The 26,287-nt window shown below is 37.5% G+C and overlaps 1 protein-coding gene across 1 annotated transcript in view; it reads left to right on the top strand.

Moving 5' to 3' along the window:
• LOC139733448 (uncharacterized) overlaps window positions 1-26,287 on the top strand; it is a 299,164-nt gene that overhangs the window by 32,090 nt on the left and 240,787 nt on the right. The window contains exon 3 of the mRNA XM_071644265.1: window positions 22,827-23,028. Within this exon, the coding sequence (XP_071500366.1) occupies window positions 22,827-23,028 (202 nt within the window). The remainder of the gene's footprint in view (window positions 1-22,826; window positions 23,029-26,287) is intronic.

Below are 26,287 nucleotides of genomic sequence, written 5' to 3'. Positions count from 1 at the left end.
AAATGTGTTATATAGATAGGGGCATCACTAAATACTCTACTATAAACTTCAGAACCTATACTACATAATTATGATTATGACCTATTGTGACAAAATATTTTAAGAGTTACAAGGAATCTTTCATGATGATGCGAAAATGTCCCATTTCTTCCCGGTATCCCCTACACTTTCTTGCATTTTTTCCCTCACGGATAGCCTGTGCGTTTAACCCTATAAACCCCAAGGGGGGGGGGGGCACAATCGTGCCCCCTACCAGCTTTTCATTTGCCACTCCTTGGCCCTTAATCCGATTTCAACCAAATTTGGTGACTTTTCCTAAAATATTATTGCAAACATTTTGATATCCAATTGAGCTACATTTGATGTTGCTTGTTGCCATAGAAACCATAAACTTACAACCATGTCAGTAAGATTTTGCATTTTTGAAAAGATAAATTGAATCATCGTAGATACAAAAAAAAAATAAAACAAAGTGGAAGAACTCTGTAAGCCCACTAAAAATTAGATTAACAAATACATTTACATAGACGCGAACTAACATGAAACAGGGCTAGACAACAAGACAACTACTGAAGAAAAGGTGGAAAGTAATATTTTGACGCCTGAAAGAAAAACAAGAAAATAGAAAATAGAGGGACATATGAGCAGGAGTAACATACGGAAAGTCAACTTCTAGACGCTATGGGAAAAATGGCAAAGATGACAACATTGCAAACATCCAAGAAAAAAAAAAACATTCATTCTTCGAAGAGGGGACAAAGTGAGCAGGTCAGTATATAAGAAAAAAGACCAAAAGGTTAATTCAGCACTGTAGAGTAATACGATTGTAATAAAAAAGACTTCAATCTCCCCTTGAAAGAATATATGGATGGATCATTTTTCATGTGGTGATTCAAAGAATTCCAATAATTTGGGCCTAACAAATAAGTGTGTTTTTAGCAAAAATCGTCCTTAAAGGGTGTGTACAGTTCTGGTCGAGGTGAGGATTTAGCTTTTGACATTTTGCGACATATTCAGAAACCACTCTATGAGATGTCACAGAGCATGCAATTTTAAGGGGTATCAAAAGTTTATTTGATGAATATCGGTTTTGAAGTGGCCGAGATATCCAAAAACAAGGTGAAACAAAAGAATGCCTAATGAAGTTGTGGCCTGTTGTCTTTTATTATTATCAATTATTTGGACATCTCAGCCATTTGAAAACCAGTTTTTTTATGAAATAAATGTTGAATCATCAAAATTACATGCTCCGTTATATTTCATGAGATGTTTCTCATTATCTGACTTAGGAATGTAAAAAAAAACATGAAAAAAAAAACATGAATACCTACCCCACCCAGTACTGTACACCCCCTTAAAAAAAAAAAAAAAAAATACAGTTCTGCAATGGCCCAGACTTTCATCGATTACTTTCGGAATAAGGTAGAGACTATCAGTAACAGTCTCTGTCCAGACGAATCGGCGCAGGAGCCCCTCACGACAGCTTCCCTTGAAACCCTGAAGCCCACTGATCCCGACGAGGTCCAAGCTCTTCTTCGCAGATTACCTCCCAAGTCATGTTCTTTAGATCCAGTCCTCGCTGTATTGATAAAAAATTGTTCATCCATTTTCGCTCCTATTATTTCAATGATTGTGAATCTAAGTATTGATCAGTGTTATGTCCCCTCATGTTTGAAATCTGCATATGTGACCGTGCACCTCAAAACGAACATAAAGTCGCACACACTGATTTTGCGTGAGGACTGAAAATAAGTGAAATGGGTCAACCTAGCCGAACTTGACTTTTTCATGTTTTCTGAAAGAACGGGTCTTCTTTTACATGATGCTAAAATTCGGTATCATAAAACGGGCAGGAAAGTGTGTTTTTTTAGCAGTTTATCTCGAACATTTTTGGTAGAATAGTGTGATTAGGTGTGTCTTTAGAATCCCTTTTTCATTTCTGAAAAACCTTGTCCACACTCTTCACTTTCAACTCTAATAACTTTTGAAAAGATAGTGCTACTGCTTTGAAAGTTGGCATTAATTATAGACAGAATGTGTTAATGAGGCATGCTTAATTTCATTTTAATCTGATAATCCCTTCATTGTTGTTACTCTGGTGGTTTACTTCCTGTTTTTTGTCCGATTCATCGCACAGCCAGCACGGTTTGGTAAATATTAAGCGCTTGAATAGACACTGTACTTCAGAGCCTCTGTTCTCAGTTCACAGTTTTCCTGAGTTTGTGCCTTCTTTCCAATATTAAGATAGGTTAGGAGAGTCCATTTGATTTGAGTTATACATCATTTTAAAGCTTAAAGTCTGCTCTTTCAGAATATGGTCTTAACTAAAAATTCATGTCTGGCGACTTTTTGTTTGTTTTGAGGTGCAGGGTCACATATATAACACCTCTTTTGAAAAAAAAAAAACATTCCTTAGACCCAGATTCACTCCAAAATTACCGCCCCGTGTGTAACGTTCCATTTTTGTTTAAAATTTTTGAGAGGATTGTTTTCTCCAGACTTACAGATTATCTCGAATAATTTATTCGATCCTTTTCAATCCGCATATCGTCCTTACCATAACGTAGAAACCCTTCTCCTCAATGTGTCGAACTTCATCCTACAGGAAATGGATCGTGGAAATGTCACTGCTTTGATTTTACTTGATTTGTCCTCCACCTTTGATACTGTTAATCATGCAATTTTGTTAAACACCCTCCAATCTCTTGGTGTAAAAGGTCAGGCATACGAATGGTTTAAATTTTACCTTTCATGCCATTCACCGGCAGTGTGTGTCAACAGCTGTAAATCAAATGCTATGCCTCTCAAATGCGGTGTTCCACAGGGCTCTGTGGGCGGGCCCACCTTGCTTTCCATCTATCTTATTAGCCTGGGACACATATTGCGCCAGCACAAAATTAACTATCACATATACGCTGATGACATTCAATTGTATTTGTCTTTCAAACCTAACCAGGCCGATGCCTTACATGCTTTGAGTCAGCTTGAGAATGCAATGAACGATGTCTATTCATGGCTGAACTCACATTCTTTGAAATCTAACACGGATAAATCTGAGTTTTTAATGTTTGGTTCGAAGACACAATTAGGTAAACTTGACATTAACATCATCTCCTTTTGCGGCATGTCAATTAGTGTGTCCCAAACCTGTCGCAACTTGGGTGTAATGCTAGATTGTAATATGACTATGTCTCATCAAGTTTGTAGCATTTGTAGATCTGTAAGATACCAACTTCGTAATATCGGCTTCATTCGAAAATATTTGAACCGCTCTTCTACCGAAAAATTAGTCCATGCCTTGATATCCTCTAGGCTCGATTTTGGAAACTCTGTCTTATTTAACTTACCACAAATTCAGCTCTCCATGCTACAGAGGCTTCAAAATGCGGCAGCACGCATCATCACACTATCCAAGAAGCATACTCACAACACTCCTATTTTGAGATCACTTCATTGGTTACCAGTCAAAGATCGCATTGTTTTTAAGATTTTAATTCTGACTTCATTGCATTCAGGGCGCTGCTCCTCAGTATAACATTGACTTACTCCATAATTACATCCCTACTAGATCTTTACGTTCATCCAACTCCGGTTCTCTGATAATTCCAAGATTCACTACAATAATTATGGGGCACACGTGTGTTAAGGTCTTAAAGTGTAACACGGTCTTAAAGTGTAACCCGGTCTTAAAGTGTAACTCGGTGCCTAGGCTTCTGAAAATGTGTCTCGCATATAGAGCGCCACCTTGTGGTTTTGGATAAGATTATAGGCCAGTTCTTTCTGTCGTCTGCTCATCACACACTATCCGTGGTTTTGAGTACGTTATCAGCCAGTTCTTTCCGTCTTTCGCTCGCTTGCTATAAGAATTGCACTTTGAAAGTTTCGAAAATGAATTGCAGAGTATTGTTATTGTGGTGTTTGTTCCTGTTTACATCGCTATTTGAGTGTCAGTGTCAACCACGTTCAGGCAGAAAATCAGATGATGATGCCTATGGCGAAGAAAGGCTCGGCGAATGGCGAGAAGATTGACAGTCATTTGCGTGTCGAGGCAGTGGTGATGCTGGCATTCCAGCTGCAGTATTTCAAATCCAACCTACTCGGTGTTTGCATCAGACTCATTTTTTGTACTTGTTGTAGTAGTGTGCGATGATATAAAAAGCGATGGATTGTACATAGGACTATAATCATATCGATGATTGTTCAAATTGAGTTGTTTTCAGTTGCCAAATAACCTCTGTGACTTGGAAGTCATTCTGACTGGGACTGTAACAAGTCTGCCAATCTTGCCATTTCTAATGTTAATTACATTCCAGCTATTCCACTGCCAGTTGACCTATTCAGCATTCTGGTATTCCAAGCTGTAGTATTGTATTTGTTGTAGTAGTGTGTGACGGTATCTAAATAAACTAATAATCTGTACATATTCTATGATCGTCAAAATTTACAATATAAGTTGCATTCAGTTGCAAAAGTATCCTCTTTATATGAAAAGTTTTTTTTTTATTTAAACATCTGTTAAATATCTAATTTGGAGAGTCATTGTACCTTGGAGTGTGACAAGGTTTCAATCTTGCCATTTCTATAGTCATTTATTTTACGATTTCACGGGTATTTCAGCTTTTTATCAGCAAGTATTTGTTAATCCGTATCATTCCTTTTTTTTTATTTGATGCATCAGTGTGCAAAAATATTCATGGGCGTCACGGGGGGGGGGGGTGCGTTGGGTGCGAACGCACCCCCCTTCAGATCGCAAAGAAGAAGAAGAAAAAAAAAAATCAGTCTGCGAGCGTCCTCAACGCTGGACGATAAATAATTATTCTTTTCTATTTTTTTTTTTTGTATTTTGCACCAGGGACAAAAAATAAAATAAAAAATCGTGGGCAAATACAATTCCCACTCTTGGATCTGGCAGCACTCATTTTATACTATGTACTAGTATTCTATACAGTGTTTACTATTTATCGACCGTACTGTACATCCGTACGATAAGGAGCACGTACACGTTTGCATGTAGGTGTGCTACTTACAAGTATAGGGTCTATGTATGTTACTTCTGACCAATCCATATTGCCAGCCCAAGAGCAAGCCTTAGCCTTATTAAAAAAAAAAAAAAAAAAAAAAAAAAATGGAGGGGCAAGCATATCATTTTGCCCACCCCCTCCATAATTCCAGAGACGAGAAGACTTTCATTTTGCCCACACCCCCCATTATTCCAGAGACGAGAAGATTTTCTTACCTTTTTTTCTTGACGGAAAAACAAAAATTTACCCCCATAAAAATATTGGAGGGGCAAGCATATTTTGATTTTGCCCCCCCCCCCCCCATAATCAATAATTCCCGAAATGAGAAGATTTTCTTGTTTTTTGAAAGAAAACAAAAATGTTGCCCCCAGAAAATATTATGTCAAAATAGGTCATAATCATAATTATGTAGTATAGGTTATGAAGTTTATAATAGACTATTTATTTAGTGATGCCCCTGTATATATATATATATAACATTTCCGTGTAATTAATTTGTTTAATCCCTAATTTTGGGGGAAATGGGACATCAAGCGGGGAGAAATGAGACATAGTATAGGACCTACCAGATTTATAGTTAGTTTGATATTTTACTAATAAGATACCTGTAGATCTGTATAGTGGTTATTATGTCCATTTTCAGGTGTACCGAGGCTCATCTGTTTACTGATATAATTCGATTGTTGACTAGCCGAGCATCTTTCAAGTTACATGAGTGTCACATATTTCTCCCCGTGTCCCCTCTCCCCAGTCTCCACCGTGATTCATTTCAGGAGAAGGCACGAAAAACATTTTTACCACTGACATAATTATTTACCTCTGACATTTTTACCTCTGCTGTTTTTACTTCTGCCATTTTTTGCCTCTGACATTTTTACCTCTGCCATGTTTACCTCTGACATTATTACACCGAACCGTTTTTTTAGCACTTGACGTGAGATGTGGCACACGTGAACAATATACATTTACAACTGTATTTACTGTTGAACAGTGCATTAACATGGTAACTTTTTACCCATTACTGGTTGAGGTTATTGCCTCAATTGTAGATGGGGGTACAAATCACAATGTGTGATAGATCTAGTTTTTGATTAACGTACAAATTTTCCACCTGTTACAACTTTTTTTGTTGGTATTTTTGCTGCTTTTGCTGCTTGTAACATGTACAACGTTTTGTAGCCACCACTAAACTAAGGGGTGTTTTACAAAGATTTTAGTTCGACTTAGAGTTGGGCTTAAGCAGAAATATGTACCTGTACGATACATGTAATCTAGCGTGGTTGTTTTTTTTTCATAAATATGTACGTGCATGTCAGACCAAAAATTGCTCAATAATGTGAATTCGTGTACAATTTCAATGCAAACTGTGTTTACAGGCACATTTCATAAAAGCATGACTATTTGGGGGTTTTATTGCTTAAAATCAATTCATAACATATTTTCTTGTTCCGAACAATGTCTTGGATAAATTTTATGGAAAAAACAATGAAAGTTATAAAGTATAACAAACAGAGAAATACATAAGAAATTCAAAAAACAATACAATATTCAAGAAATGTTTTTTCACTGCACAATTTTTTTTCTCTTACTTTTGCTAAGAACATTAAAAACAATATTTACACCAAAAAAAAATGTGCCTGTTTTGAGCTTTGCTTAGTGATTTATACCAAATGTGACCCTGCACCTCAAAACAAACAAAAAATAGCCAGGCATGAATTTCTAGTTAAGACTATATTCTGAAAGAGCAGACTTTAAGCTTTAAAATAATGTATAATTCAAATCAAATGGACTCTCCTAACCTATCTAAAAATTGGAAAGAAAGCACAAACTCATGAAAATTGTGAACTGAGAAAAGAGGCTCTAAAGTACAGTGTCTATTCAAGCGCTTAATCTTTACCAAACCGTGCTGCTGCTGGCCGTGCGATGAATGGGACACACACACACACACACACACACAAAAAAAAAAACCAGGAAGTAAACCACCAGAGTAACAACAATGAAGGGATTATCAGATTAAACTGAAATTAAGCATGCCCCATTAACACATTCTGTGCATAATTGATACCAACCTTCAAATAAGTAGCACTATCCCTTAAAAAGTTATTCGAGTTGAAAGTGAAGAGTGTGGACAAGGTTTTTCAGAAATGAAAAAGGGATTCTAAAGACACACCTAATCACACTATTCTACTAAAAATGTTCAAGATAAACTGCTAAAAAACACACTTTCCTGCCCGTTTTATGATACCAAATTTTAGCATAATGTAAAAGAAGACCCGCTCTTTCAGAAATTATGAACAAGTCAAGTTCGGATAGGTTGACCCATTTCACTTATTTTCAGTCCTCACGCAAAATCAATGTGTGCGACTTTATGTTCGTTTTGAGGTGCACAGTCACAAATTGTCTGATTTCTTGTATTATGAAGCATAAATGTGCATAATTCAGCAAAAATGATAATTTTCCAAAAAAAAAAAAAAATCATGGTACTTTAGATTACATCAAAGGCAAAGTGTGTGCCACATTTCGTTGCGATCGCGCGGTCGACGGCCGAGATCTGGAGCCCGGCCTAGTTAGGGTTAATTATGGAGCAGAAAGTTACTGCTATTTACTTCCAAATGTAAAAGCAATCATCTGATATTCATTTTGGCATCTTCCGGAGTCGAATGTTACATGCTATTTACTTTCGAAAAAGCGAACATTTGTCATTTATTTCATCATCGTACGGAGTTCAATATTACTGTTATTCAGTTCCGAACGTCGAAGGGATCATTCGACATATGTTTTAGCATCTTCCGGAGCTGAATGTTATTACTATTCATACTTTTAAACGTAAAAGCGAACATCCGGCATTCATTTCATCATCGTACTAAGTTGAATACTATTGTTATTCATTTCTGAACGCCAAAGCAAACATTCAACATTTATTGTACCATCTTCCGGAGCTGAATGTTATTGCTATTTACTTTCGAGCATAAAAGCAAACGTCCGGCATTTATTTTATCGTCGGACGGAGTTGAATACTATTGTTATTTATTTCCGAACGTCAAAGCAAATATCGAACATTAACTTTACCATCAAACGCAGCTAAATGTTACTGTTATTAATTTCGAAATTTAAAAGCAAACATCCGAAGTTAGTTAGCATCGTATGGAGAAGAATATTACTGCTTTTCACTTCCGAACGTAAAAACAATCATCTGACATTTATTTTAGCATCTTCTGGAGCCGAATGTTATTGCTATTTACTTTCGAAAGTAAAAGCAAACTTCCGACATTTATCTCATTGTCGAACGAAGTTGATTATTATTGTTATTCATTTCCGAACGTCAAAGAGATAATTCGACATTTACTTTAGCATCTTCCGGAGCTGAATGTTATTGATATTTACTTTCGAACGTAAAAGTAAATATCCGGCATTTGTTTTATCATCGCATGGAGTTAAATCGCATTATTATTCATACCCGAAGGTCAAAGCAAATATTCGACATTTATTTCAGCATCTTCCGGAGCCGTATTTCATCCTTATTCATTTCCGAACGCAAAGTCAAATATCTGACATGAATTTCAGCACCGTATGGAACTGAATCTTACCATTATCCATTTCCAAAATTAAGAACAAACATTTGACATTTATTTTATTCTACCATCTCATGGAGCCGATTGTTACCGCTGTTCATTTCCAAATCTGAAGGCCTTTTTGGCTACTGTCTGGGGCCCCGTACAGGATAATATAGCTGGCATCGGTGTTTTGGGTATCTCTGATGGATACTACTTCCATTGTAAAAGAAATAAGCCGTGACCCTTTTCAGCTGAATAAAATCAATGTGGGGCTGGGGGCACTTTGGGGCTATAATGTCTGGGGCCCCGTACAAGATAAAATAGCTGACATTGGTGTTTTGGGTATCTCTGATGGGTAGGCCCTACTACTTCCATTGCAATAACAATTAGACGTGACCCTTTTCAGCTGAATAACACCATATAGTTGGGGCCCCTCTGGGGTTCATGTCTGGGGCCCCGTACAGGATAAAATAGCTGGCATTGCTGTTTTCATGATAGGTACACCCAAAGGAACAATATCCATCAGCATTTTTCCGTGACCCTCTTAGGCTGAATAAATGCATTTTTGGGGCCCCTTTTTTGTGGCCCTAGGCTTACGGTACAGGATGGTGACTTGCCAGCAATTCATTCTATTGACCCTTGGCCACATCCTAATACGATGAGACTATAAAAAAGTGTGACCCTTTGCAGCTGAATACATTTTCTGGGCCCCCGGTCTATTAGCCTTCCGTCTCCAATCTAATGTGTCCACTCCTGTACAGCCTTCGCGCACACACAGCCAATCCATAAAAGGCTAGCTGCGCGCCTGTGCGCTGCTGCTGTAGGCCTACGTAACACAAAATCGGTTAATAGCATCCACCCTGTGTATATAGTACACACAGCATTTACCAAAGACAGACAGGTCACTCACGCACACATACACAGGGGGAGAGAGAGAGAGTTTAAAAAGAGAGAGAGAGAGGAAGAGAGAGTTAGGAAAATGGGAAGGAGAGAGAAGGAAAGAAAGTGAGAGTGAAATAATGAAAAACATCAGAAGAATGTGTAGTGGCCAATAACGTAGAGACTTTACATGTACATGTACTTGGTAGGCCTACTGCATCTCAAACCAGTTGGCCTAATCAATTGTGTTACAATAAATAGAAGATTAGATCATTCTTCAATAAGATATTGAGATATAGGACCTACGTGAAATATGAGAACCAAACAAACACAAATCAACAAATGAAGAGTTTGTTCACGAAAACCGATAAGTCCATTTTTAAAGATTTTGAAGTAGGGCCTACGGTCTCTGTCATAACGTACAAAATTAATACTTTTTAAATGATATATTGGTCATTACATAATAATCGTGTATATAAAGATACCTTTTTAAAGTTTTAGTTAAAAAGAGCAAAACAAAACTCTTATTTATTTTTCTTGAACTTTATCTGTAAATATCTTCATGTGGCAAATATGAACGTATCGGTTTTTGCGAACAAACTCTTCAAATCAACAAATCCTCTTTTTTCCTGGTATAGTTTCTGAATTTGTGTAATTACGCGAAAGACGGTATAAATGAAGTTGTTAAAGTTCTCTATGCACATAATACACGTGAATTTAATTTTCCGTGGTTCCTGTTTTTAATAGATTAAGTTTCACGAATCGATAAACAATGGCAACGTATCCGACAAAGCATGCATGTTCCTTGACACATTAAATTCATGTTTGGATCTACTTTCTCATATCTCAATATCAAATTCACAGTTCTCTTTTCTATCTATCAGTGTTTCTATTTCTTTCTTGTTACTGTCTATTTTACTGAAGGCTGTGTCTAGACTCCTGATAAGATTAGAGGGAAGAAAATATTGTGAAATTTTAGGTAAATCATTTGTTTTGTGCAAACCTCGTTTTCTTGCACTGATTATTATTATTTTTTTTTTTACTAATGTTTAACTAAATGTTAACTAATTGGTTTCTGACGAGGCGGAATAAACTATATTAACTTTTAATGTGCCATGCCCAAAACCCCTAACGTGCCAGAGGTTTTTACTTAACGCCCGAATGTTAAGAAACTGGACTGACAATGTGATTTAAAACTACCATATCTTTGAAACTATCGATTGTTTTGAATTGAGTTCTAGACAACAAATATCACGAATACACAACAACAAAAAAATGATTGTTCTTTCGTGTCATGTAGTCAGTTTGCCTTAATATCTATCTTAACCTAAAATATTGCACAAACAATTAATATCATCAAAAAATTATTAGAATATTTTGTGTAGTATGAAAAGAAACAGTCAGTCGTGGTTTGTCTTCGATAGAACGCTCCCTTGACTCTGTGAGAAAGTTTTAGAGCTACATCTCCCCTTTCAAATGACAGCAAAATTGTCTTCTAGAATTGTATGATTCCAAAGATACAAGCAGTTTATTTTGTCTTAGCAATTTCTTTTTCTGCCTCAATAATTCATTCCTAAATCTGAGTCCTTTAGTCCCAGATCCTGTATTTGAAACTAAATTGTACCGGGCCCTGGAAGAGTGTCTTTTGTCCACTTGAGAAGGAAGCACCTACTAATCCTTTTTTTTTTTTTTTTTGTCTGTGCGGACTGCGGGCGGGCGTACTCTATGGAATTCGGCAGGCCTTTACCAGCGAGGGATTTGTGCGTGCGCAATTCCTTGGTAACGGCGGAGATAATCCGAGTACTGATTGAGTACAATACACACTAGTGGTTGCTAGGGGCAGCTTGAAGGATGAACATAACTCCTGAAAGCGAAGATGCTGCCGTGATCTGACTGATAGAAGTGTACACGCTTTCCGATTTTTTTTTTCTAACGCCGTATCCAATCAAGAATGTTGATCCGATCAACCTATCGCCAGCCGCTGTCATTCCTTTCATAACATTACTAAAGTATTTTAACAAAATTAATTCACCATAGTATACCCCTTACATATTTATTGCAAATCCAGGAAAATCAAAGTAAAGTGGGTTTTGGCTAGAAAACTAGTTCCATCTCAGCACCACGAGGTCAGTCGTTCGGAGTAACAAACTACGTTCTTGCAAGCCCAGCGCTGGTGTTTGAAGCCACGAGCGTGCAACTGAAAAAGCTCACCATTCATTTCATGATTGGGTAAAATAGCACTACGTAGGGCTGAGCCCTCTCATTCCCGAAATGATCACCTCACTTTGAAATAGTAAATTTCAATAACGCTGTACTTGTGAACTATTCGGCTAGAGTTGTGAAGTAACTTATCTTGCAAACAAATAAATTCTGTCGGATTTCAAATTTTCAAAAGTCAGATCAGAACAGAACAGCGAAAATAAAAACGCATTGTGACAAGACACTGAAACATGACACAGATAAACAGTGAAACGAAAGGCAGCTTGCGCATATCATGATGAAGGGGCAAACAATGCAATTACATTCAACGAAATTATTACGGTAAAGAATAATTAAAAGCCCCCTGAGCAGACCTGATTTGTATAGCAAAATTGGTAACAAGAAGACAAAACTGAAGGTGGTGATATATGGAGCCTACACTTGTGTAAACGACAAATATGAAATCAAGTTTTACATTGCTGTTATGTTTTTTCGATGTTTGCTGTCTTTGATTGTCTTTAGTCTCATTCGCTAATCACATTTGATTATCTGAATATGACATTCAGCGGCACATTCCTTACTTTCGCATGGCGTCGGAAATCTTTAGCGCCTGTCAATATTGGTTTTCTCTGTGTCAAAATCGATTTGTAACCATCAGAATCATTTTGATCTTTCATGGAAATTATAACATCACTCTACTACTGAAGTTCCTTCATTGGTTTATAATAGCAGATGGATGTTAGCTCCGTACTTGAATTCAAACCTATCATTTACCTTCATTGCGCTGTGACACAGTTTTCCCGAAGCAGCATCATCCCACATTTCTTTCCGTTTTTGTGTGATCTCCAACACTGATTTACTCCAAGGACTGAACAGCGGGATTAGAGTTTGAAGTTTTCAAGATCTACACGCTAAAAAAAAAAAAAAAAAAAAATAGTTTGACGTTACTTTGCATTGGTCATGCTCTCTCTAGCTGTCATCTAAAGTTCTACGTAATAATAATCCTGAGGGATAAGCTTAAGTTTGAACATTTTCCTCTTCACCTGCGACTCGGGGAAAATAGCATGTTTCCATAAGAGGTAGGAATAAAACGATAAGCACAGCTCAACAAAAAATATAAATACGTGAATATACTTTAATTCTGTGTCTCACTGAGCGATGCATGTTTGGAAACCTATCGGATTTTAGGTTTCGAGCTTCCTAAGCAGTTGCAATCAAAATCAAACAAGAAAACCCGTTTGCGAATTTGATATCGGCTGTCTACCAATTACTTATCGAATTCTGTTCTACTTTATCGAGTCTGTGCTGTAGGCACGCTACTCTCTCCAACATTGTGTCTGCATCATCGCTTGGTGATAAACGATACTGCTTTGATTTTTGTCATCATGAAGTGATAAATTGATCCTTTTGCGTGGTTGAATAAACAATTACTATGATACACCAATCGGCTGTCGATGGTTCTTTTTTGTTTGTTTTCTTTTTGTTTTGGTTTGTTTTTGTTTTTTGGCCAAAAGAAATAAAATATATATTCTTGACGTTCGCAACGATTCCGGTCGCTAATTCGAGAGTACGTAGTTACAGACATTTGCTGTTCCCATACAGCCAAAGTTGTTTACACGCCATTTATGGCCGGAAAGCTACAAGAACCAAAACATCCTTAAAAATACAGCAGCAAAATGACAAATCATACGGAGAAGGAGACATGCACAATGCGTGAAAACTAATTTTCTTCAAAATGTATAGGGAAAAGAAGAAGCGAGATAATAAGAGAGAAGGCACGCCGAAAGAGGTAAGTACCCTACAGTATATGAAGACCAACTGCACAGAAACTCTAAAAGAAAAAAAAAAGCAATGCAACAGTGAACGCAAGCACAAAAACAAATGCTAGTACATGGAAAACATCATAGTTTGGCCGCTTTTCACGTGCACATCGTCACATACAGAGAATCAGGCGCTATAATGTTCTTTCATATCCGTGGAGTTGAACCAATACAGCCAGTTTGCCCCAAAATCACGGAGAATACCAGATAGGTTTATTTCTAGTCACTTTTGTAAGTTCATTAGTATTGGTACTATTCGTATGTCGTCGCTCAAAACAACAGCTCTCTTCGCGCTTTGAGAACGCTGCCTACAATAGATTTTGAAACTGAACTGAGCAAAATAATGTTCATCTTCAATGCTCTGTATTTTGTCTGAAATTCCGAAATATTAGATTTCTACTTTGACTTTCATTTCGCTTCGAACTATAGGAGACGACGATCACGCCAAAACAAACTAGGAACTACGTGCGGTACCAAGCAGCATACTTTACAGGTCTACTTTCCGTTCACTGTACACGTGCATAGACAAGGACAAAAGCGTTTTCTTCTTTTGTAAGCCAGCGTGGGGACGATTAGTGAAGTTCAACAAAACAAAAGGATGAAAGACTTGACCGACGAACGAAAGCTTACCGTCTCTAATGCCCCAGTCACACAGTGCTTTACGATGGATTACGTCCGCCGCGGATAGATACGAATGAGTGGACGCAGGGGGACGCAGCGTGGACGCAGGCATCCGCAGGGACGTATGTAGACGTAACTGTCTGTAACTCATCCGTAAAGAAACGTAAAATGACGTCGCCGAACCTGCGAAATTTTGAAATGTTCAAAATTTCGCAGAGGGACGCCACGGACGCAAACTTACGCAAGTAACCGTAACCAAACGTAACTATCCGTAACTGAACGTAACTACCCGTGGCTTGGACGCAGACCATCCGCAAAAATATTTACCTACCGTCCGTTTGCGTTCGCTTCCGTCCCCCGTAAGTATCCGAAATTAACCGCAAGTTAACGTATCACAACAGTTTCCTCCGCTTACGGATATTTACGGACAGCTACAGATATTGCGGACAATTACGTCCTTCGACGTTTTCCGTTTTCCACTCGCATGGGAACAAAGAGACTCGCGGGAAGGCACACTACTCCTGTTGCCAAGCTGCAGCGCCTTTACCTGAAGGAATACCACAACACAGTCGGAACGGTGGAGAGGCATGCAGAACTGCATGGTCAAATTATGAAATTTCTCCCACATACTGGTCATTTTAAGTGGCACCCATATAGCATGTATACTCATGACATCGGTTGACTCTTGGTGCTGAACTTTTTTTCTTGTACTCTTCGAATGCATATTTTTCGAAAAAAGCAATATTTTGGGTAGGGGATGAGGTGATAGCATTTTATTCACTTTTCTGGCCGGGGAAGGTGTGGGAAAGGGGCAACTATATAAAATGAGAACGAATTTAGTATTTCTCTATAGTCTTACCCATGCACTTTACGCTCCATCGAATGTGTATTACATTTTTTTTTGTGATAATAATAATAATAATAATAATAATAATGATAATAATAGTAATAATGATAATAATAATGATAATAATAAAGGACATTTATATTGCGCAGCTACTATAATAATATACTTTACTGCGCATTACAAAATGACATGCATACAAGAAATTCAAACAGAAAATACAGTACTTCAAGAGATGACTTGATATTGTATTTGGGTGTGGGAGGGGTGTTTGAAAGTTTTGATGTCTTTTTTTTTCTGTAAATTTGATAAGCATTGCTTTATCATGAATATCTCCTTAACATAACCCAGTAAGTCATGGATATCGCTGAACAATGACAGCGTAACCACAGTTTGTCTATTCCATGACTGCAAGTGATATTTTCTTACTCTAATGTTTAACTTTTCGATCTATATTGTATTTTATTTGTGGTATAGTGATGTTATATGTGACCCTGCACCACAAAACACACAAAAAGTCGCCACACATGAAACTTAAGTTGAGAGCATATTCTGAAAGAGCAGACCTTAAGCTTTAAAATGATGTATTACTCAAATCAATCTAAATAGTGGAAAGAATGCACACACTCAGAAAAAGTGGTAAACTGAGAAAAGATGCTCTGAAGTACAGTGTCTATTCAAGCGCTTAATCTTTATCAAACCGTGCTGGTTGTGCGATGAATGGGACAAAAAACAGGATGGAAACCACCGGAGTAACAACAATGAGGGGATTATCAGATTAAACTGAAATTAATAATTATAATAATAATAATAATAATAATAATAATAATAATAATAATAATGATAATAGTAATAATGATAATACTACTGATGATAATACTACTAATGATAATAATAATGATAATAATAATAGTAATAGTAATAATAATAATAATGATAACAATGATAAAACCTTATTTACCCAGGGTAGCCAAGTCAAGATCGGCTCGGTTGACCCATTTCACCTATTTTCAATCCTCAAACAAAATCAGTGTGTGCGACTTTTTGTACGTTTTGTGATGCACGGTCACAATATATTCTTTACATTTATGACGTTTATTCATATTTGAGTTGCACAAAAAAAAAATTCAAAATTCAAGTTCAAAATTTCATATATCTTTTATCATTTTAAAGCAAATTAAAGGATTACGATTTTTTCACAACTTGAACGTAATACAATTTCAGTTTTTCCCAGTATACAATGTAAGACAGTCCAAAATGATTATTGTAGTCCGGTTTGGGCAAATGTCTCCAAATCTTACCTTTCGCAATTACAAATACTACAAAATAGATCACTTCGTATTGTTATGAATGTTGATTATATGCATCCTTCTGATAATCTATATGATACATTGAAATTAGATCGGCTACATGTAAGATGGGCTAAACAACTAGCATGTACAATGTACCGTTCATTACATGAATTATACCCTCCCTATTTAAATCAAATGTTTTGTTTTCGACAGACTGCTTATAGCACAAGGTCCGGCCCATCCATATTGAAACTCATTCAACCGAAGACCAACTATGGTAAACGGTCCCTATCTTATCGATTGGCCAAACTTTGGAATGAGCTTAATTATCCCTCTTCAACAATTGTATCAAATGAAGCATTCAAACGTTACGTAAATCACAGCCCCGACATACCCTTTTTTGCAGGATAATGAGTCAACGCAATTAGTAGATTATTTGAGATTGTACGAGAACGATTTTTCTCCCCCACCCCCACCCCCATTCCCCGATTTTTGATGTTGATTATATCATATTGTTTCTAATTTCTTAGTATGTAGGTTTTTTTTCCCCCTTAGTTAAATTGTATAGCTCATGCCATTCTGGCTTTTAATGTAATTTTAGTTGTATATGATTGATTGATTTGTTGTTTGTACTTGGCATGTTTTGTATTTTGGTTGGACCCCTGTGAAAACCAGCTTTTAGCTTACCAGGGCAATCCATCCCATGAGTGGAGAATGAATAAATAAAATAAAATGTGATAACCTTGCTGTCATAATACACTGACTTAGCAGGAATCATAAGAGAACACCAAATTGTCCATAATTATTAATAACAATCTGTAACTATCCGTAACTATCCGAGAATATCCGCAACTCTCCGCAAGTGTTTAGAACTATTATGTGCCAATTCGTAAGAATATCTGCAAGTGGACGCAAGTATTCGCATCTGGTCGTATCTGTCCGTATCGCCCGCATTTTTTGCCCGCATGTTTTGTACAAATTTCTGGTGACGGCATAGGATCCGCGGGGGTCCGCGGAAAAAATGACTTTTTTGGACGTAACGCCGGACGCAGAGCATTATGTGACGGGGCTTAAGACCAGGCGTCCACTAGGGCGCGGACAAGACACGGACAAGACCCGGAATGCAAATTTGGTATTCCGCACTCCTTCGGCAATCTGTCCGCACGTTCCTGAACGTGTCCGCTCACTGTCCTAAACATGTCCGGGCGTTTCCGCACCTTCGGGAGAGAGAAAAATTTCCGCGTCCAAATTTTGATCGAGACCAAAATTTGGACGCGGAAATGAACTTCCTGACACCTTCGGCGACTTGTCCTGATGATGTCCTGAGGATGCCCCGCTTGTCCGGAACCCTTCCGCTCCTCCGGAAAGAATTCTGCGGTGTGGGGAAGCTTCACGAATGAAAGCGGAAGACACCAGGAATGTTTCAGGACAGCGCGGAGCCGATGCGGATCTATATATGCAAGTGTCCGGAACCGATGCGGAAATTTTGTGATCCAGACACGAAAATATCGACACTTTCCGCGAACGTCATGACAATGAAACGCAAAATGAGCAAGAAGGGAGGCGAGGCCCCCATGCAAATATCCCCATCACAGGCACACCTTTCATCTAGTGATGAAGAACAGGTAAATCTAAGGAATTTCCGGTCCCAGAAGGCAAAGAAGAAGGTAGTAGAGACTGTGCCAAAAGCAACCAGAAAGAAGTGAAATCAGCCCCCTAACTTCCTAGTAAGTTTATGTTGATTAAATCTTTTCAGAAATTATTTTTCATCTGAGTGACTTTCCTGGTTCCTATTACTTACTATGCTACGTTTTCCTTTATGTTGTTTTCGTATTTTATTTGCAAACAAACTAGGTTGTCCCATGTGACAAAAGTAGGTGGAAGTACACTCAGAAAAAAAAAAGCATAGAATTTTTGGCTAAATGTTAATGTATTATACAAACATGAACAAGTTGTTTTTCATACGTAAATGCTTTCTAATGATACAACATATTAGAACAAAAGACAAATTCATCACACTAAAAAGCATGAATTCAATTGCAAAGATATACTTGTGGTCTCATTAAAATGTAATATCTTTGAAGCCCAAAATAACAATGAAAGCTAAAGATATAATGGAGGAAAATAAAGAATTTTCTATCAAACCCAAATTCAAGTGAAATGAGAGAAAAAGCAATAAATCATGAACTCGAAAAAAGTGTTACATTTCTGTCTTTCTTTTGTTTTTGTTCTTTGCTGAGTGTATATATTTAAGTACATATTAAGAATCACAAATCATTTCAGAAATACTCTTTACCTAAATGATTTTCGTAGTTGTTATTGCCTAGCAATTTTATCTTCTCTTTTTGTTTTACTTGCAAATAAACTCGATTGTCCAATTTGACAGCCCAGCTGAACCCCCCTCCAAAAAAAAAAAGGAAATTAAAGTAGGTTGAAAATATTTCCCCAGTTTTACCCTTTATTGACAATAGGCTAGTAACCTCTAAGCATGAAAAAAAAAAAAAAAAAAAAAACTTCTCGGACTTGAATCATTGCAAAATGTTCAAAAGTGATCAAAATAAGAGAGAGTTAGAGATGCACAAGGGTGAAAATGAGAGAAACAAAAACAAATTTAATGATTAGGATAATTTTGGCATGCTCTGCAGAAGTATCAGACAAAACATGTATATACTTCACGATGGATAAAGCACATGTCTTAAAAAGGGAATAAAGAATATATATATATATATATATATATATATATATATATATATATGATTATATGAATATAAGAACGACCCAAGTCCATGGATGACCATTTCAAGTAAACTTAAAAAAACTTCATATTTTTTGTATTTGTCCAATAATATGTGACCCGCTACAACAAAATGGTCCTAAAGTCGCGCACGGTCGAAGCTGTGAAAATCGAGTTTGAAGTCAGAGCATCAAAATTGGTCAAAACTTACGATTTTCTGAATTTGACATCTTATTAGAGTTTGACATGTCTTCTATCATCTGTCGAAATTTTGAAGCAAAATGATGAAAGGAAAGACCAAAAAATAGCGTTTTTCTGGGCCATGTTTTTTGGCGTTTCAACGAAGCAGAAACTGGTTCGAACATTTGGATTGAGCGCCTTGGATAGACTCCGCCCCTAACAACGACCAGAGTGATCTCATTGGTCAGTTTGCTGCTTGCCGCTAACCGAAGCGTGAAGCTCGCACACTGCTCAGTCGACTGGTTCGTGGTGGCGGGGTGCGCTATGCCCAGTTGCTTCTCCTGGCATCCTGGTCACTGATTGGTCGGTGAGGAGACCGCCGACGCTGTGTTTGAATGAGCATTTCGGGGGTTGCTAGGGCTTACCTTCTATTGTCTGGAGGTGAACACTGACTTGCGTGTCCCTTGATCGTGATTGCATCGCAAGGAGAACTTTTAGGGCGCTTTTCTCGAAACTGTGATTTCCCAGACGTCTCGACATGCTCTCTTTTAAACATCGATATCTCCGCAGCCGATTATTTTTATAAGATGTGTTATATATCAATTTAAAGCAGAAAGATTAGGAAATTGTGTCATGCAATTTTCAAATAATCGACCTCACCCGACTTTGGGATCATTTTGTTGTAGCGGGTCACATATTCTATTTAACTGTGATGGGAAGGCAACATTGAATATACAATTTAGAACATATATTATTATGACAATTAACATTTACATTAATTGTGGAGAGGCCATTTTGTGTGATGGACTTGGGTCGTTCTTTGATTCATATGGACTTGGGTCGTTCTTTGATTCATATACATGATATTCTGCTATAGAGATGAGAGAAGGACGAGAGAGGGCGCTATAATATGAATGTAAGAACGACCCAAGTCCTTCATGTTTACAGTCATATAAGATTTAACTCATTTATTTCAGGCACTTCCGGGGGTAATTAGGATTTATCATTTATACACAAGATGAGTCCATGCATAAGCTACAATTTCCCATGTCAAACTAAATTTGGCCAAAAATTGGACTTGGGTCGTTCTTATATTAATATACTCATATATATATATATATATATATATATATATTATATATATATAAGAAAAAAAAAACTGCAACAAAGTTCATGCTGTATTCACCAACGGTTTATTTCTTGTGAAGAAATAAACCGTTGGTGAATACAGCATGAACTTTGTTGCAGTTTTGTTACTTATCGTTTTATCTTGCCAACACGTGGACTACCTTATAAACATTTATATATATATATATATTTATATGTAATACAAATTGAAACAAGAAAGGGAAAACTGACCAGAAACAAATGATAAATGGCGAAAACTTTGAGCAAAGAAAATGGGTTTTCATCGGGATTCGAACCCGAGACCTCCGGATTACTAGACCGGTGCTCTACCGACTGAGCTATTGAAAGCCCTAGATCGGTGTTCGTCCCAAACCCTTAACTCTCTTTGCTCGTGTGGTCAGAAGCTATAGTGTGTGTATGTGTGCCACACACACACACATTAACCTGACATAGATCTAGGGCTTTCAATAGCTCAGTCGGTAGAGCACCGGTCTAGTAATCCGGAGGTCTCGGGTTCGAATCCCGATGAAAACCCATTTTCTTTGCTCAAAGTTTTCGCCATTTATATTTATATGTATATATATATATATATATATATATATATATATATATACATGTATGTATATGAATTTACATCTTTATGTTTATTATATATATATGGTTCAAAAATATCATCCATGTGACTGTAGGCAGAGAAAAGATTGTTCTCCCAGATAAGACAAATTAAAAAAAAAAAATGAGTCGTAAGCCGACATGCAGACAATCCTGTTCTTCGACTTTTGGTGGTCACATTTATAAAATAATATTGACCAATCATATCAATATAATATCAGCAGCTACTGCGGAAGCACAACAAGAAGATTCAATGACGGCTAGCAGTCAAATGAGGAAAAGTCAAAGTCAGTACCAAATTTATACCTTTCCATTTTCCTGGTATTGTCCGCAGTTTGTCCGCATGCCTAACTTGTGTTGTCCGGAAGGCATCCTGATTGTCCGCGTTCATTCCTGGTGTAATCCTAGATGTTTCCGCGCTGCCCGGCTACGATTAGCATATTCCGAGGTATTTCGCGCTCTTCCGGAGTGATTCCTAGGAATGTCCGCAGTCAGTCCGCGGACAGTCCGCGGACAGTTCGCGGACAGTCCGCGGACAGTCCTAGGAATGTTCCAGGACAAGCCGATTCACAAAGTTATTCCGCGTCTGTCGCGGACAGGATGCCGAAGTGACAAAATTTGCTTCCGCAACCCTTCCGGGGCTTGTCCGCGCCCAAGTGGACGTCCGTCCTGAGGGACAAAATCAAAGCAGCTTCCCGCCGGACAGCATCCAAGCGGAACAATACAAGTGGAACGGTTTACCGCATAGACAATACACGCAGATTCAATAGCATACACACGCGTGGTTTACAAATGAGTCTTTTGATCTATACACATCACGCAGAGGGTGCGCTCGCTGCAGATTTTCCCGACGCGAACAAAAAATACGTCTAGCCGAAAAATCACGTATTTACTCGAAATTTTCCAATGTAAGCATACTCATATTTCTAGTGGAAACGATGACTATGCTAGTCAGTTACCAGTACATATCATTGTCAGTTTCTTGGTGTAACACATTATGGTACCACAAGAACTTAAATGCTTTCGTGCTCTTCTTTGTCGCCGATCGGCGACCATGGCACGTTGAGAGTTAATGCACTGCAGAACAGTACCATCTTGGGTTCCGCTCATCCTAAGAATACGTTCCCACGGCTTCAGATCAGTAGACTTTTATTTATTTTTTTTTTGTTCTTTTAAGAGATTTAATGAGATTTACTTCCCTTAACACATTGAATTACACTGCAGCTTTGTGGCATTAATTTGATCGTCTCGCAAGAGGTTGAAAAAGGTAATTCATCTGACTGCGATTTGACGACATGATTTGTCTCCTAGGGAAATATCAAAACTGCATATTATTATGAACCATTATTTTTCATTCAAGCACTCGAGGGGCAATGGAATGAGGTACATAAGATTTAATTTGAATGATATGTTAACGAGTAAGAACTTGCTCTATGAGCACTTCCTTTCTGGTGACATGTGGTAATTTAGGGTTACATAAAACTTTGGATTTATTCTAATATTATACCAGATGTCCCAATAGCTTTGTTCATAGAGCATGCTTTACATGTCTAACCGTTCGGATGAATAAAACTTCATTTTTATTTCTGAGAGACAAAATATCAATTTAAACTCAACGAACATGCTGGAGACACAAAAATCGCAGATTTCCACACTTTTGGGGACAATGGCCCTAAAATGGCCCAGGCTAAAATATGTGACTAAGTCAAATTTCATGAATTCTATGCATACTTTGTTTTGTCAACTTACGTCCGGAAAGAAAAAGATCAGCTTAGTGACGCTTTCCAATACATACGAGGTTGCCTGGTATTGCATCAAAGTAGCAACAATGAACAGCCTCGCCTTTGGTGAGAGGAGCACATAACAATTTCACTGAAAGACTTGTATCCATGATTTGAACACATTAATCACTTGGCTTATCTGTTCTGCATTAATTTCTCAGTGGGGCAGACATAAGCCTCACAGACTGCGAGGGCCTGACACCTCTTCAGACGGCGGCTATCTGCAAAAAATTCGACACCCTAGTCGCCCTGCTCGATTACCAGCGCAAACTAGACACGAGCATAAAAGACAAAGACAACCAGAACTCAGCCGCCGAAGTACTTAAATGGGCGGCTGAAGAGAACAAAGCCGACACTTTGGAGGTAAAATATTGTTTTATTCATTCTTTTTTTTTTCTTCATGCTAAGACATTCGTTGCTTTTATTTATTGATCTCCTCACTGATTAAATGACGCGTCCGGTCTTCTTTCTCTCTCTCTCTCTCTTTTTTTTTTTTGAAAATGCCTGCATTATCTCTCCTTGTTTGTTTGTTTGTTTGTTTGTGTTTTTTTTATTTTAACATTATGCAATTTTGAATGTAGGATGCTTTTGTATTGAAGTTTTGCTTTCCGTAAGTCTTTCTTATAAATACATTTTTTGCTTTATCAACTCCTCTGATATCTGTTTCCTGTTTAAAGTGTTCTCATATTTTAGAAAACGTTTCAGGCGAAAATAATTTGAGCGTTACTTTTCACACTAACTATCTATGGTTTTTGATTGTGATTGTATACTTTCTTCTTATGACAGTAAGTTTTAACCATACAACTTTCCGCAGCTGCGTCTAGGCAAAAGTCGCAAGAGCAAATTCCCTCCTAGGCGGAGTACAAAGTTTAGTGGGGGTGATTAGTGTGTCCTCTCGGGGGATTATGGGGGGGGGGGGGGTGGGTGTGTGTGTGTGTTGAACTGGATGATTTACTAGATGTGTGAGGGGGTGCTAAGTCTGTGATTACGCCCTACTAGTTCTCTGTTGCGGGGTTCTTATGGCAATCCAGTGGGTAAGGGGCGAACACGAGGCATCATGAAAGATGACCGAGTGGGAGACGGATCTGCCTGCATAAAATAATGGGAGAGGTCTTTATTAATACGATTGTGCATGTAATGATAATATCATTACAAACAAACATCTTTGTCCAACACAAATACAGTACATGCCTTGAAATGCACTTGAAACGCACTTGAAACACACTAACTCTTGAAACACTGTAGTGTACGATATCTTGAAATCCGTACATGTTTAACGCCAGAACCATCTTAGTCATAATAACAACTTATTCGTAGTAACACACAGATACCAAGTGAGTTACCATCCTTTAAGCCATGTAAATCCACAGTGGAGTATCAATAATAGTATCAAAACTAGTGAAAGCATTTCCTGTCATCAGCTGTATGTATCTCTCTTTCTGTCTGTTGTTTCACTAATAATGAATTTTCAAAACCATTTATGATACATTAAACAGACTGTAAATGGCTTGATACAAATAACAATGTAGTTGTATTGTGGAACAATTGACACAATGTAAACGTGTTGCATCAATATCTGCTTTTTGAGACCTATACATTTTGTATGTTACAATACTGTAAGGCCTATTCACATAGAAGGCTCACTCTATGAAATGAAATCATACTCTCCACACTTCATGACAAGCAGCCAGCGTCATGTCCACTCTGTTACTATGTCAGACCCCATATAGTAAAATAAAGGCTTTTTTACATGTGTGACTACCAGTCCTTGCATATAAAATATACATATCTTTTTCATCATTATTTGTGAAAAGAATACCTGTTTTGTTTTAGAGTCCAACAGAGATCTGACTCAAACTATGCTATTTTGTTTGAACTATAATAAAAACAAATGAGACAGCAGTTCTCTCTTCACTGATTCAGATTGCTGAACAGTTTTGCCCAAACGTAAATGCGTCTATTATTAGCACTTTTACATAACCTTTCTTAAATCACATTTGCTCTTTAATAAAAGTCATGCGATATCATACAGACAAGTCCTCTCTTCCACCAACCATTCCTAACACATAAAGGTCACTTCGTCACAGTCAAATCCCCTATCCCTACTCAGAACAATTACAATCATACATCTGATCCATATAGGTCCTACTAGTACTACATCAAATCTGGAATTTCAGCAAGATAAGATGGGGGTATAATAACGCTGAAAAAATACATTATACCAAACTACTGCGGATCTTAGAACTTCAGATCACAGGGTATACCAACAATGAAAAACAAATGCAAATCTACACAATGTCTCAGCATGACAAACCTTAATTGATGGTAACGGCAGTGCAATACACCTGTATTCTTAACTCCTCCATTGTATGTGTCAAAACTATTGTGATCGATACTCAGGTAGCTACTTAAATATCTTGCTAGACACACTTACAAAATACCCTAGTCCCTCCTATCAATGCAGAATCTTACTCTCTTAGGGGAAGCAAAAGGAATAATATTCCCTCTTACAACTTTAGTGGTATTACATTATAAACCCACAACATTGTAGGGTCTATCTGCACCGTACATCTCTGACTCTTCCACCAAAATCAAATTACATAGTGGCAATGATAGTCGATGAAAACCATCCATTCTTCCTATCACACTGTATTAAGCATTCTTTCTTTAATCATAGCACACTGACTACGCTTATCCAACGAATCCTGAATTGACCGCGTACTCCAACCCCACTTAGGCCTACAGTCTTTGCATACTGCAGAATATCATACGTACAAGCCTACGACCGCAGTGACTCAATGCGCCTATACACAACACACATATCTGCAGGCTAATTCACACACATTACGACTGTGGCATTGACGTGCGTACTATACATAATAGGTGTTGCATCAAGCCAAGTGTAAACCGTACTCCTAACACCAAATTATCCATCTTTAAAATAACATTATATAATCTAACAATACCACTTCCAAACCAGAAATATGTATTTATAATATGGCATAATGGATACTGCATGACATTGCGCCATAAACTAGTAATACATGAAAAATGACGGAGTTCCACATAACGGGCGCACTCACCTGTTTAAAATAATGGGAAAGGTGCCCCAACAAAATTGACAGAGGCCCTCTGTAGTTCATTGACAGCATATTGTGATCCATAACAAAAGATTTTGATCATTATTTTTGTTGATTTTACTTATTTATTTATTTATTTAGTATTTTTTTTTTTGCAGAATTGAATCCTTGATATGCTTGCGACATCTACACTAAACTCCATGGCATAAGATTGAGGTTTCCCTTTTAAAAATGGAATATTAAACACCCTATGTTGGACCGCACTCGTCAGTTTCGAACTTCTTTCGAACGCTGCGCTAATGTACCAAGTATTTTATTTATTTATTTATTTCACATATTTAAAAACGGTAGCCCAAGTCAGCACTGGCTGGTTTTCATCAGGGCCCTTTAAAAACACAACACATACAACATTCCAGAATTACAGTTACTAACAAACATAACAAAGGAAAAATATATACATTCAATACAATCAAAATACAATTTCAAAGACATGTAAATACTACAACGTTTCTAAATGAACAGAAATGAATCGGGAAAAACTA

This window comes from Diadema antillarum, unplaced genomic scaffold (genome assembly GCF_040938485.1).
Source record: "Diadema antillarum isolate AM-2024a unplaced genomic scaffold, OU_Dant_1.0 seq00000476_RagTag, whole genome shotgun sequence".
NCBI lineage: Eukaryota > Metazoa > Echinodermata > Echinoidea > Diadematoida > Diadematidae > Diadema > Diadema antillarum.
The sequence above is the reverse complement of the archived record's forward strand: the minus strand, read 5'-3'. Positions and strand labels throughout refer to the sequence as shown.